Source organism: Erinaceus europaeus, chromosome X (assembly GCF_950295315.1).
Source record: "Erinaceus europaeus chromosome X, mEriEur2.1, whole genome shotgun sequence".
NCBI classification, from domain to species: domain Eukaryota; kingdom Metazoa; phylum Chordata; class Mammalia; order Eulipotyphla; family Erinaceidae; genus Erinaceus; species Erinaceus europaeus.
Window position 1 is genome coordinate 105,453,007 of NC_080185.1, and position 14,937 is coordinate 105,467,943.

A 14,937-nucleotide genomic window follows, 5' to 3' on the forward strand; every position below is an offset into this window, starting at 1 on the left:
TCACGAGCCTCAGAATCCTGGTAATGTATGCACTCTACTGGGTGAGCCACCCCATAGCCCCAGGTCTGTATTTAAATTTAAAAAAAGTAAAAGATGTTTCTGTTTTTATGAGAGAGAGAGAGAGAGAAAGAGAGAGATTGACTGCCTAGCAGAGCACTGCCTGGTACTGGCATATGCAGCCTCAGGGATGGGACCCAGGCCCTCAAGCATGCAAGTCTTGTGCTCTACCTTCTGAGCCACCTCGCTCCATTGGATCTGTATTTCTAATGATTCATTCATTTATTTTCTTTTTTCTCCATTCATTTATTTTCTTTTTTTTCATTCATCTATTTTCAAGAGAGGAGAGAGAGAGATGACAGCAGAGCACAGAGCATCATTCTGGCATGTGCTGTGCTGGGAATCAAACTCAGGGCCTTGCAGTGTGCTCCTTATGCACTGCATCCCTGCCAGGCTACAGCAGCTGTGTCTTCACACACCACCCCAGGCTGTCGTCACTGCCAAATCAGGAAGTGACTGCACTGTGTCAGTCTTCCCCATAAAGCTTTGCAATGCCTATTTGTAAATACCTAACCCATAAATCCATTAAAGAAAGACTTCTTGACTTCTCTCTCTTCCTCTCTCTTCTCTTTCTCTCTCTCTCTCTCCCTCTCTCCCTCTCTCCTAGCAAAGTGCCTTAGAAGTACTCAATAAGTCTTTGAGTAATTAATTGCTTAATTATTTAATTAAAGTTGCTCTTAAAATGCAAATAACTCACAGCTGTGGTACTAGTGGGCCCTTTATGAGGGATCATTGATCTTCCTGGGGGATATTTACTAATCAGCTGAGAACTGGAATTCGAAAATGAAAGCCTAAAACATCTGGAAAAGGAACTGAGAAAGCCTTCACAGCAGATGCTGGCCATGTCCTCTCTCAGCCTAGGGTCCCCATTACCTTGTCCACTCTTCAGTGACAACTTCATTCCCAAATCAAAATATTTCCTCTCTAGTTTTGTTACTTGTGAGTTAACATATGTATCTACTTGGGAAGAGGGTATCTTTATTTTACAGAAATAAATTTTCTTTAAAAAAAAACTCCCTTCCTGTCATCACACCACAAACATGGGGTTTGCTATTCTATGTTGAGATTATAAAGGAAGATCCCATAATGCAATGGCTGATTATTCACAGTAGACATCTTAAGTCAAGAAGCTTATTTTTTCTCTCTCTGCTAAGGCACAAAGCCTGGGGCTATATGCATTTTTATTACACTTTACTGTCTTGGTTTCACTGGAGGATTAAAAAGAAAGTCAAGGTACAGCGCACGTATCCTGATGGATTTTCAGATTTCTTGCTTTGGTGAAAGGGAGAATCTCATACAGTACCTCAGATTATTGCTCAAGGAAGTATACCTACTTCTGAGATGACCTATAAAATCGATCTTTTGTTTCTCTTGTAACAGATCACACTGTATTTTGGAATATTTTTCTCCGGGTAGCTCTTCCATAGTATGTAAAAGTCATATTAACAAGATAGTTTTCATTTATATATTTTTAAATGTATAAGGGATTACAAAGAAAGGAGCTTGGATGGGAGCTGGGGGCAGGGTCCACGTTGACTTTGAAGAGGGTCAAGGACAGAGAGCTTTGAAGCCACTGCCAAGATAGTGTGGGGCTTACAACACTCAGCTTCCTTTGGCTCAGGATTGCTGCAAAGTCTCCCTCCCAGTCACCAGAAGGTGACTAATATAACACACTGAATATCCACAAGTGTTTCAGTAGCCAAAGTATAAAGGCTGTGCTAGTGAAATAAGCACAGATTGAAACCTTTTCTAGGACTTTCCCTTTATTTTCATCTGTCTTCCAGATTTCAACCTGTATCAGCCATCTTTAGGTATGAATTTTCTACTTTCTGTATATATTGTCTCCTCCCCCCCCCCCGTGATGCCAGTTCTGTTCTATCCCCTTTATAATGATTTTAAATTGCCACTACAGATCCTTGGGAATACTCCTGTGCCCTAAAACCAGGAGTCATAATTATGTAATTACACTGTGAGCTAATGCTACTTATGGCCCAAAATGCCCCCTAGAAAGGAATGCTCCAGTGGCCTTGGAAATTTGGGTGAGAATGATATCTTCCAAAGGTGGAATAAATAAAGCCCAGACATAAATAGCAGATGCTGAAATGTAAACGTTTTAATGTGATGGTGTCCCAAGGTGAGAGCCACTTGACTCTAGTTCCTGCTGTAAATCATGAGCTACATTAGGAAAGCTTTTAAAGGGGAGCCTGTTTTTTAAAAATCAAAATATGCTCTAGGTTACATCATCCAAGCTAAGCAATTCAAATTTTAGCTCTTTGAAAACAATAAACAAGCAAACAAACAAAAGCAAAGGGCATGCTTCCTATGATCTTTCTCTTCCCCATCATATTTTTCATCTGTCTGCAGATAAAAACTAAAGATTTTGACAAATGAAGCAGGAGAGAAGGTTGATTGCTGCTTTTTGAAATTAAAATTAATGATGCCCTTAAGGTACTTGGGTCTATGAAGGCAACTTAATGTTGATATAGCCTGACTCCATTAACACAGAATGAGGCAGTTGCAGGAACAGAAGCAGCAGTAAACAAACTTCTAAAGTATGTTTTAGAGATTGAGGAGGTCATAGGTTTAGCAATGGATAGAAACTTGCTGGTAATCTCCAGTTGCTTTCTTGTTAGTGGAGGAATTACTCAGAATTCAAGAAATGTAGAGATTCCTCAAATGGAAAAATAGATCTGCCATATGACCCAACTGTAAGTCCTCTTCTTGATGTGTCCATGTACGTGCGCGCGCACACACACATACACACAAACAAACAAATCTAGAAAGATAGAGCCTCCACCCTCTTGAGCTTAAGGTCCTGAGTTCAGTCCCCAGCACTGCATGTGCCAGAGTGATGCTGTGGTTCTCTCTCTCATTAATACATAAATATTTTTTAAAAAGATACACACCTGTGTTCATTGTAGCGCTATTTGCATTCATGAAGCTTGAGGAAGAACCCAAGTGCCCAGCACCAGATGGTGAGCGAAGAGGTGTGGCCCATATACTCTTTGCTTCCATACTTCCACCACTCATCTTTAAGAAAGCATGAAAGCCTGTCTTTTGCTACAGCATGGATGGTACTGGAGGGGATTAAATTATATAAATCAGAAAATACCAGAAGAGCTCACCCAGGTGTAGGATTTTAGAATCAAAGCAAGGGAAAAGGACGGTGTGAACATTAATCCTTTATTCTATATCTACAGATCTTAAAGGAGGTTAAGGGAAAGGAAGGTAAAACAGGGTGCTAGAAGTCCTGGGCACTATGGCGAACTGAAACGGGTTTCAAAGTGTCATGAAATTATGCCTTGAAAAACATACAATCTTGTGAAACATTTCCTCAATAAAAAAAAAATAGTAAGCATTGCATTGGTTAAGATGGAGGACAAGCAAATTAGAAGAAAATGTTGCAGGGAGAGCATTTGGCTCTAGACCCATGACGTGCCCCACACCTCTGCTGCAGTAGATCCTCAAGGTTCTGGGTGCACACGTAGCACCATGGGTGAGCACAAGTAGAGGTGGAAAGGTGGGTGGAGGTGAAAGGAAGGGGGGATGGGAGTAAGAAAAGGAGACAGAGATGGAAAAGGGAGTCAGCACAGAAATATCAAATGGAAGGGAAGAAAGGCTCTGAGAGAAAAGCCTACCAGGAGGTGGATCAATGGTGGTCTGAAGATCCATGCCTTAGCACTGGCCCCGCCATTAATCACACAGTCAGCTCAGAGTGAGCACTGTGCTAGCCCTGCTTGCTTTCCTTAATCTCTCCTAAAGTCAAATGCAAGAGACTCCGGTTAACTCCTAAGTGTCTCCATGTCTAGACAGTGCCTAAATAATGCCAAAGAGGAGAGTAGTCAGTCCTTGTATGTACTCATCAGGCCCAGGTGGCTTTGGCACAAAACTGGACATTGCCGTTACAACTTTAGCTCAGACCTTCTTTCCTCACTCACAACTCAGAAGAATTCAGAATGGAAGGAATAATGGATGTGAACAGAATACAACTGCATGGGCCAGGTGGTGGTGCACCTGGCTAAATGCACAGATTGCCATGTGTATGGATCTGGGCTCAAGCCTGAAGTCCCCACCTGGGGGACAAGTTTCATAGGTGATGAAGCAGTGCTGCAGGTGTGTCTCTTCCTCTCACCTCCTCCATCTCCCCCTCTCTCAGTTTACAAGAAATAAAATCTAAAAAAAATACTATTATAATTAGCTCAAAGGGTTTTATCTGAGACTATGTGTGTATGTGGGTTATAAGGAAGAACTGGGAAATAGGAGCGATGCAAGCAGATGGGAAACTGAACAAAGTGTACAACATCAGGGGAAAATACATGAAAAGACCAGGGAGTCATCTATGTACTTATGCTCTAGCACCACAGAACAAGTTCTGCTTAGGTTTTTGCTTTTGTAACCAGGGTTATTGCTGGAACTTGGTGCCTGCACTATCACTGCGCCACTCCTGGTGACCTTTATCTAGCTATCTATCTTTCTTTCTTTCTTTCTTTCTCCCTTTCTTTCTTTCCTTATATAGAGAGAAATAGAATGGGAAAGAAATAGCTGCAGCGCTGCTTAAGTACTCATGAAGATTTTTGCCCTCTGTAGATAGAGACGGGAGGGGGGCTTAAACCTGGTCCTTGTGCGTGGTAATGTGTGATCTACGGGGTACAGAACTATCTGGACCCCAAGAAGTTACCTTTTATGGATCCGTCAGTGTAGGTGTGAGTCTGATTCTAAGGCCAAGGTATATTTCTCGAAGGTATTTTTCAAGTGTCTAGCCAAACCAAGAGCTAGCCCACTTACATCTTTTTCCCAAGATGGAGCAGACAGATTGAATTTATGTATGCAGTGTTGATAAGATCACATGGACACTAAAAAGCAACCACATTGTTAAACAGTGGGTCCCCCCCTGAAGGAATCCTTGGCTCTTGGCTCTCTTAAACCTTCAGTGGAGATCAAATTTATAAGTCATTAACTAGCAGGTCAAAAGAAGCAACAGAAACCCTTTGAGATTTAAAACAAAGTTAAGTAACAACTATTTACATCTAGATAAAAGTGTCTAAAATCATTTCTGGGAGGCACAGTCTTGTCAGACTTTCTTTTTCTCTTCTCCTTTAGGCTCATTGTAAGAAATTTTTCAGAAAGAATAAAGAAAGATATCTTTCAAAATACACAGAGGAATGAACTGAATTCTGGGACAACAGGACTGGGGAGGGAGCAGTTACCATTAATGTAGTCAAACAAGTTGGTACTTGTACATTATTTCCAAAATGATTCTTTCAAGTATTACAGAATTGTATTCACCTTGTGCTGAGCAGGTGACGGGAACTCGGGTCCTCTTCTTGATCTAGTTTCAAGTCTTTCTAGTCATCTATGTGCCTAACATTAATCAAGCATTGTCTATGTATTAGGCACTGAGCAAGATAGACTGTGGATGAGAAGGACAAGGTCCCTCTCTTCATGGATGAGGAGCTTGTATTCTGTTAAGTAGCCTGTGAGTGAAAGGACGTGTCTTACTGGGTGAAAGATGAGAGGTCTTTGCAAACAGTATCCTGCCTGTGGAACTCATCTGATATGAGAAAGCAAAGGAAAATAAGTCGCAGCCCTACTAATTCTCACATAGGACTCCTTAGAAATAAGAACGAATGATACAATCTCATCCTGTTTGGATTGCAGAGTAACATTCCATTATGTATATAATCCCGCCCCCACCCCACTCCCAGTGGGGAACTTTTACTGAGGAATTGTTGCAGACTAGATTATGAGTATTCACAGAGCAGATGGTGGGGTTTGTGTCCCACCCCCTCCACCATCACCACCAAGTTCTGGGAGAGCTTTAAAGAATAGGCCTTCGTATTACAATAGAGAAGATTTCTTCCAGTTCTAAGTTCCTCATGATCTATGGTCTAATCGTAGAAACAGAAGTTGTGTGCTTCCCAAAACTTGTGCTACTTTTTATAAAAAGAAGCCTTGCCCATTAATACAGAGAACATTGAGTTCTTTTTGTCTCCTTCAATGTTAATATTTCAACTTCTCTGACTTGCTTCCCTGCTGTAGCACAGGCCTGCCCCTTCCCACACTCCCTCTTCCTTTAGTGACTGAGAATCCCCCCGCCCCTTCCCTCCCCCCTGTATACACGCACACACGCACACGCGCACGTGCACCTGACTGTAGTCACAGCATGTTAGACAGTAAAGCTTCAGGCCCAGTGCATCACATTCCCAGTGGACTTGTGCACGTACAGTGACTCTTCCCTGGCACATGTCCATACTTCCATCACTAGCATCCTCACCCCCTTTGTAGCTCAGTGCCTACTGCCCCCCCAGGCTTTCCTGCAGTTCCTTTCTGCCCTCAGTGCTTCCAAAGAGCAGAGTCTGCAGCTCTTTTTTTTTTTTTTTTCCTTTTTTCCTCCTCCAGGGTTATTGCTGGGCTTGGTGCCTGCACCATGAATCCACCGCTCCTGGAGGCCATTTCCCCCCCCCTTTCGTTGCCCTTGTTGTAGCTTCGTTGTGGTTATTATTATTGCCCTTGTTGACGCAATTCGTTGTTGGATAGGACAGAGAGAAATGGAGAGAGGAGGGGAAGACAGAGAAGGGGAGAGAAAGACAGACACCTGCAGACCTGCTTCACCGCCTGGGAAGCGACTCCCCTGCAGGTGGGGAGCCGGGGGCTCGAACCGGGATCCTTACGCCGGTCCCTGCGCTTTGCGCCACATGCGCTTAACCCACTGCGCCACCGCCCAACCCCCGAGTCTGCAGCTCTTATCCCCCACCTGTCCTGTCCTGTCCTATCTGGTGGCAGCATGCTCTTCTTTTGTTTCTTTTTATTGCCACCAGTGTTAATGTTGGGGCTTGGTGCCAGCACTAAGAATCCACCTTTCCCGGTGGACATTTTGTTCTTTTTTTTTTTTTTTTCTATTTTATTCCACAGGACAGAGATAAATGGAGAGGGGAGGGGGAGATAGAGAGGGAGAAAGAAAGAAAGAAAGAAAGAAAGAAAGAAAGAAAGAAAGAAAGAAAGAAAGAAAGAAAGAAAGAAAGAAAGATAGAAAGAAAGGAAGGAAGGAAGGAAAAGAGAGAGAGACACCTGTAGCAGATCTGCCTCACCTCTCATGAAGCATCACCTTCTCCCCCACACCGCAGGTAGAGAGTGAAAGCTCGAACCCAGGTCCTTGCGTTTGGTAAGTACTCAACTAGGAGTGCCACAGCCCAGCCCCTGCAGCACATAGGGAACTCACTGAGCAAAGCCCTGTTGTTCCACAAGTCAGGATGCTGGTGTGTAACTTCCAGTGCTCACTGCCCTGCTTATCTATGCATTTGACTCTTAAGGAACTTGAGGTTGGGGCCACTGCCAACCCCCTGCTCTATTCAACACAGGTAAAAATCCCATACAACATTTTTATTTTGTTTTGTTTTTTTCCTCTAGCACCTGAGCCTTTTTCATGAGTGATTCCACTGCTCCCCTTGGCCTGTATCTCCTTTTTTTCAGATAAAGAGAGAAGCACATACGTAGTAGAGATAGAGGGTAAGGGAGAGACACTACAGCACTAGTGCTATTTCCTGGTCAGGATGCTTCCAAGTGGTGCCAGGGCTAGAACCCAGGCAGCCCTGTGCTTAGCACAGCTATCTCCCACCCACCCCCATACGACTCTTAACTCCCTCAAACTTAGCACTAACAGCCTGCTATAGGCCTGACCCATACTACAAACAGTACTGAACATATTTTGCATTTCATATGGATAATAGAATAAACTAAGCTTGGGGCTGGGGAGATAGCATAATGGTTATGCAAAAAGCTCTCATGCCTGAGGCTCCAAGATCCCAGGTTCAGGCCCCATAGCCACCATAAGCCGGAGCTGAGCAGTACTCAGGTGGAAAAAATTAAGAGAAAGAAGTTAAGAAAGTGGTCTGGGGGGTGGCATAGTGGATAAAGCATGAGGTCTCGAGTTCAATCCCCAGCAGCACATGTACCAGAGTGATGCCTGGTTCTTTCTCTCTCTCCTCCTGTCTTTCAAATGAATGAATGAATGAATGAATGAATAAATAAATCTGAAAGAAAAGTTAAACACATGAAGAGAAAACAGATTCACAGCACTGTGCTATATGTATCAATAGCAAAAGTTTGTATCTGTGTTAAGTGGGCCTGTGCCGTTCAAGCTCGTGGTGTTCAAGGTTCAGTGGTTTCACGTCCTATTGATTTCAAACACAGCCTGGAAGAAAGGTCAAATGCACGCAGGCTCTTGTTACAGAAGTTCATCAAATTTCATTTCCTTGCCTGATTGCTCAAGTGCTTTCATCTTCGGTAGCTCCAGTGAGGGTCTTGCGTGCCCTCGTGCGTTTCTTTTTAAAACACATTTCTTTGTTTCTCCAGCTGTGCGCTCCATCCATGCACCCCCTTCTCCAAAGCTGTTTTGTGAACGCGAGTATTTTGGTATTTAATTTTTAGCTATTTTAAAACTATCTCCTAGGCTAGCAGGACAGCTCATTTGGGAAGGAACCTTGTCTTCCATGGGCAGGACCCAAGTTTAAGTTCAGCCCCCCCCCCCCTGCACTGAGGGAAGTTTCAGTGCTGTAGTGTCTTTCTCTCTGTCTCTCTGTCCCTCTGTCTTTATCTCTCTATCTGAAAATGTCTGTTTTGGAGCAACTAAGCCTGGTGACAGCAAACAAACAAAAGACTATTTCAGCGGCTAGATGGGATGCACCTAGTTGAGTGTACCTGTTACCATGCACAAGGCCCTGGGTTCAAACTCCCTAGACCCCCACACTGCACAGGAGGAACTTTCACAAGCATCTCTCTTTTGGTGCTGGTACTACGAATCCACTGCTCTTGGCAGCCATTTTTTTTTTACATTTTATTTATAGGACTGAGAGAAATTGAGGTGGAGATCAAGAGGGATAGAGGAAAATGGACACCTGAAGACCTGCTTCACAATTTGTGAAGCTCACCCCTGCAGTGCGGAGCCAGGAGCTCAAACCTGGATCCTTGCTCAGGTCCTGTGCACAGTACTGTGTGCACTTAACTGGGTGTGCCACTGCCTGCCCCCCACCAGCATCTCTTCAGGCATCTGTTTCCCCCACCCCTGCTCCCTTCCCCTCAGCTTCTGTATCTATCCAATAAATGAATAAATTAATATATATGATTATGATTTTGTAATTTCAGTCTCACTTTTCATGCCTTTGTGTAAATTTTTGAGTTATGGGGATAGGAAGTCACAGGCACCTCAGTTTGAATGCCACACAGTATTGGGTATATGCTGGCAACTCCCACTGGAGTCCTCTGTGTGTGGGGGAGAAGGGAGCAGCCGGCAGACATCAGGGGTTGAGGAGGGATTCTGAAACTGCATCTGTGTGGTCCCTGTGAAGCCCCTTGTGACAGTGCCAGAGCACATGGCCTGTGGTGGCCATGCCCCTGCTTTGTTGCCAGGGTTCCCTGTGAATTGGCACTCAGAGAGTATAAAGACTCCTGATGACAGTCCACTGCTATGTGGCCTGCTCCTCCTACCACAAACTCCCCCCTCCACCTCCCAATTCATGTGTTCATGAAATGACCCATTCTTCATTTAGAAATAGTTACGTGTGTCAAACATTCCTTTGCATATGGTCTCCTACAGCCCTTCTCTAGAATCTGATTTATAGTGCCCTGTTCTTCAAGATCAGAATCCAAGCAGAAAAATTAACTTATGACTGAAATGTCATGGATATGTACAACAGGGTTGGTCTGGTAGTGCAACTGGTCAGGGGGAAAAGGGGCAACTGTTCATTAGCTACAATTATTTTTAAATAATATTCTTAATTTTATTTGATAGGACAAAAAGGCATTAAATGGGGAAAAGGAGGTGTGTGTGTGTGTGTGTGTGAGAGAGAGAGAGAGAGAGAGAGGGAGAGGGAGAGGGAGAGGGAGAGGGAGAGGGAGAGGGAGAGGGAGAGGCCTGCAGCACTGCTTCACTGATAGTGAAACTTGCCACCTGCAGATGAGAACCAGAGACTTGAACCTGCGTCCTCATGCATGGTAACATGTGCACTCAATCAAGTGCACCACCACCTGGCCCATTACTATTTTTAAGATGCTAGCCAGGGAGATCACACAGTGGTTTGCATAGCAAGTGTTCATGCCAAAAGCTATAAGGTCCTTTTTCCCAACTTTAACCTCTAGGATAGTAGCTAGAAGAGAGAGCCAGCTAGAATGAATCTAAACACTTGCTCTGCCTGCTTAGTAACTCCTTAAAACTCCTTAAAGTTAGACAGGTTTTGCTTTGGACTTTTTGTTTTTTTTTACCTTCTAAAGCTCCAGTTTCTACATCAGTGAAGTGAGGAGATACTATTACTCCCCACCATAGTACTGTGAAGATTAAATGCAATGATTCATATTGTCACACACAGACAGAATGCTTAATAAGTATTAGCCTTTTTGTCTTGGATGTGGCACCTGGCACATTATAATCTGTTCCTCTCCGTTTACTAACTATAATCGCAACAATAACAGCCATTTATTGAGCAGTTACCATGTGACTGAAATTATGCAAAACACTTTGCACATAATACCATCTTTCCATGAAAATTCTGAGGAAGGTCAGATTGTCCCCCTTGTGCTGATAAGAAAAGTTCAAATTAGAATAATTTACCTGGGGACTTGGAGTCAGTGTCAATTGTCTCTATGTTGTTATCCTACACACACACACACACACACACACACACACACACATATGTTCCTTATCCATTTGGCTGGGTCATCTTGTCATTACACACATATTTGCTAGCACTTACTGTATGCAGACCTCTGTGCTTCCTGCCAAGAGAGAGGGTGCGAGAGGGAAAATATGGAGCTTCCCCAGCTACCAGGGTGCTTAAAATCCATTGCAAGGGAGGCTGGGCGGTAGCGCAGCGAGGTAGTGCAAGGACCGGTGTAAGAATAGGGTTTGAGCCTCCGGCTCCCCACCTGCAGGGGAGTCACTTCACAGGCGGTGAAGTAGGTCTTTCTCTCCCCCTCTCTGTCTTCCCCTCCTCTCTCCATTTCTCTCTGTCCTATCCAACGGTGAGCGACATCAACAACAATAATAACCACAACAAGGCTACAACAACAAGGGCAACAAAAGGGGAAAAAATGGCCTCCAGGAGCAGTGGATTCATGGTGCGGGCACTGAGCCCCAGCAATAACTCTGGAGGCAAAAAAAAAAATCCATTGCAAGGAGATACTTTTCATTATAACAAAACTCCATGATATCATAGATGTGCTCCAAGTGTAAACCCCGTGCTGTGACATTGTGACGTGCTGAAGAAGCAGTCACTTGTTATGTGGGAGTCAGCAAGTTAGCATATAAACAAACATACCCACTGTCTTTAACAGGGGAGAGAATGTGGGAGGAGGTGAGACCCTTCCAGAGACAAAGAGAAGCTTAACATGGTCACTAAAGTGTCTACTGGATGGAATGTCATAGAACAGCCAGACAGACTTTGATCAGGAATATAGGGTTCTAAGCCTGGGAAGGAAGGTTTGAATTGTTCCTCATAGTTATATATGCATAACAGTGAAGCTAATTCTGCATTTTGGAGAACTCTACATGGTTTTCCAAATGTGTAACCCGAAGATGTTGCATGAAGAAGTCAGATTGTTCCAGTTCTCTACTAGGGACTTGGTTGATTGACAAGGTCAGAGTTGACTTTAGACCAGACTATCTGAACACACCAGTCCGCACCTTCAGGGGAGAAGCTTCACAAGTGGCGAAGCAGTGCTGCAGGTGTCTCTCCCTCTTCTCCCTGTCTCCCTATCCCCTCCCAATTTCTCTCTGTCTCTATGCAGTAAATAAATAATTTTTAATATTTATTTATTTTCCCTTTTGTTGCCCTTTTTTATTCTTGTAGTTATTGTTGTTGTTATAGATAGCATCGTTTTGGGGTAGGACAGAGAGAAATGGAGAGAGGAAGGGAAGACAGAGAGGGGGAGAGAAAGATAGACACCTGCAGACCTGCTTCACCACCTGTGAAATGACTCCCCTGCAGGTGGGGAGCCAAGGGCTTGAACTGGGATCCTTAGGCTGGTCCTTGTGTTTTGAGCCATGTGCGCTCAACCCGCTGCGCTACCGCCCAACTCCCATAAATAAATAGATTTTAAGATCTATTTGATGTTTTCGGAATTAGCTACACCTACAAGAGCAAACTCACTTAAGTTCTGAGGTCAGCTCACCTCTGACCACTTCAGCATGGCTTGTTCAGAACCAAATCAAGATCCTGGGTTACAAAGCTAGGGTGCCTGGGGCCACCACTGGCAAAATACCAGGTGACCGTGGATACCATTCCATCTATAGAATTCTTATCTTTCTTTCCCCCCATTCAGCATGGAATTCACTAAGCTGACACTGTGTCAGTATATTATCAAAAAGCCTAATTGGGGTTGTGGGGTGGAGAATGCCAATCTTTAGTCCCTGCAGGTATGTTTGCTAGTCATCTCCAACCTCACTGAAAATTGAAATCTAAAACTCCTTTTGTTCTCACTGCCTTCCCTGGAGGTACCCTAAATTAAAACCTTGTGTCTATGTCTTTGATGTTCAATAATTTATCGGCTGTTGCTTGTTAATTATTAAGTTTCAATGATTAGTTACCACTCCTTGATCCATTAATTATTCGGCGATATCATCCAGAAAAAAACTTTGGTCAAAATGCAATAGATTAAGATGCCAAATGTAAGTCATTTCCCAAATCCTTGTGACATCCAGTGTAACAGCAAATGGCAACTATTCCTAACCTGTTCATGAAACAGCAAGCCTTGCCCCTTGTTGACGGTATTAAGTGGAGCCTTAGTTCATTTGGCACTGCCAGTTACTAGCGTGTAAAATGTATATATATATATCGATATTGTCAAGAGAGTCTTTCTGGTTGTTGCTCTTTGGCCGTGGCTTGATAAAAATGGGTCTCAACGGCCATGTACGGTAAACAGATATTAAAACCAGGGTGGTAGCTTTTGGCTATCATATTCTAGCCCTTTAAGGCCCCAAAGTCTTAAGCCCAAAAAGGATGCATTGTTTTAATTGCGACTCATTACATCTGAAGAGAGAACATCACCGTTCTTCTCCTCTTCCTCCCAGGTGGCTGTTGAGGACCGCATCAGACAGCTGCATGAGGCGCACAGGGACTTCGGCCCTGCATCCCAACACTTCCTTTCCAGTAAGTCCTTGTCGTGTTCCTTGCTGAACGTCTTCATTGCATCTCAGCACTGAAGAATTAAGTGTTGACTCCCAAATGAATCTGCCAAATATACTGGAAGCATAAGTCATCCTGAAATAGAGCTGGGGGTAGGCGTGGGGGAAGGTGAATAGAGAAGGCCAGGAAGAAGAGGGCCAATTAGATGGCTTTGTCCAGATTCTGCTAACACAGAACTACTTCCTACAGTGTATTCTGCAGGGCTAACCAGAGTCATATTTTCAAGTCTGAGGCTAGTTCTGTGTATGAAGCTCCATTTATAAAGTGGATGATCATATCACAGAATTGTTATGTGACAGTTTAGTATGTGTTACTGTGCTCCTGTGATTTTTTTTGTATTTAAGTTTTCATTTATATTTATGGAAAAGAGACAAAAATCAAAAGAGAAAGGGGAGATAGAGAGAGAGATAAAGTGAGACACTTGCAGCATTGCTTCACCAATTGTGAAGCTTCTCCCTGCAGGTAGGGAGCAGGGATTTGAACCTGGATCTTTTTACATGGTAACAGGTGCACCCTGCCTAGCCCCACACCTGTGATTCTCTTTCTCTGTGTGATTTAGTAGCTGCTCCAGGCTTCTGAGTTGGAAGCTCAGGCCACTGTGCTTCTCTACCTACTCTTGTGCCGCTTTAACCTGTAGTCATGCTTTTCATACCCCCTTTTTATTTTTACTATTTTATTGCTTCCATTAAATAGAATCCTGTTAATACATATATGTCTAAGAAATTTATATGTTTCACAATTAAGAGTGTAATACTCTTAGTGAGCAGAAAGTTCAGTACTAGACCATCCTATTGATGTGGCAATGTGTATAAAATTACTAGACTTCAGGTTGCCTTTGATCAAAGATTCTGAAGTATTCCAGTATTTCTGTGAGTACAGAGTTAATGGTATTTTTGGTATTCAAAAGCCATTTTTCTAGCCCACAGACTTAACATCTGCTGGCATTCTGGTGCATTTCCTTCTGAGCACATAGGATGTGATTAACTGTATGATACTGTTACCTTGAGGCAATTCCTTTGTGCCCAGCACTGTTGCAGAGATGAGCTCAGTTGATCCCTATAGCAGCCTAGGAGGTAGATGCCCTCAGAGGGTTATACCCATTTTAAAGATGAAGAAACAGGGGCACAAAGTCACACAGTGAATGGTTGTTGAGAAAACCTGGATTTAAATCCAGGCATCAGATCTAGTAGAAGCCATTTTTAACCACCACACTGTACTGACTGTTTTTACTTAATGTCTACTGTTTTGCAGAGAGAATGTGATTCTATATGACCCCTGTTTTTCTGCCCTCTAGTCCTTTCCTTCTTTTCCATTTCCCATGGTTAATAGAAGTGTCAGGTTCAGAAACATGTTAATCATTGACTAGATGCTCTCATGAGTATCTCCAGTTGACCACTGGTCTTCTAGACTAAGAATGCCTAGCTGGTAGTGGCTGTGTCTTTATTATACATTGATGGTGTATTAAACCAGAAGTATTCTTTTCTCAGCTGGCTCTATTCTTAGTATTTACATGTGGTTGTTATTTGGGTAGTATCCTGCGTGTTTAACAGATGCCAAGGAAGGGCCATGAGGCAGCTGTTTAGGTAGTGCACCTACCTTGCCATGCCACAACCCAGAGAGCACTGTGGTACTGAGGGAAACTTCTGGTACTCTGCTTTCCTTCTGTCTCTACCTCTCACTATTAAAAGTAAAAAGAATGGAGGGG

At 43.4% G+C, this 14,937-nt stretch overlaps 1 protein-coding gene across 8 annotated transcripts in view; it reads left to right on the plus strand.

Moving 5' to 3' along the window:
- DMD (dystrophin) overlaps positions 1–14,937 on the plus strand; it is a 2,449,111-nt gene that overhangs the window by 2,180,632 nt on the left and 253,542 nt on the right. For all 8 annotated transcript variants that reach the window (XM_060182733.1, XM_060182732.1, XM_060182735.1 and 5 more), the window contains one exon: positions 13,118–13,196. In XM_060182733.1, the coding sequence (XP_060038716.1) occupies positions 13,118–13,196 (79 nt within the window). The remainder of the gene's footprint in view (positions 1–13,117; positions 13,197–14,937) is intronic.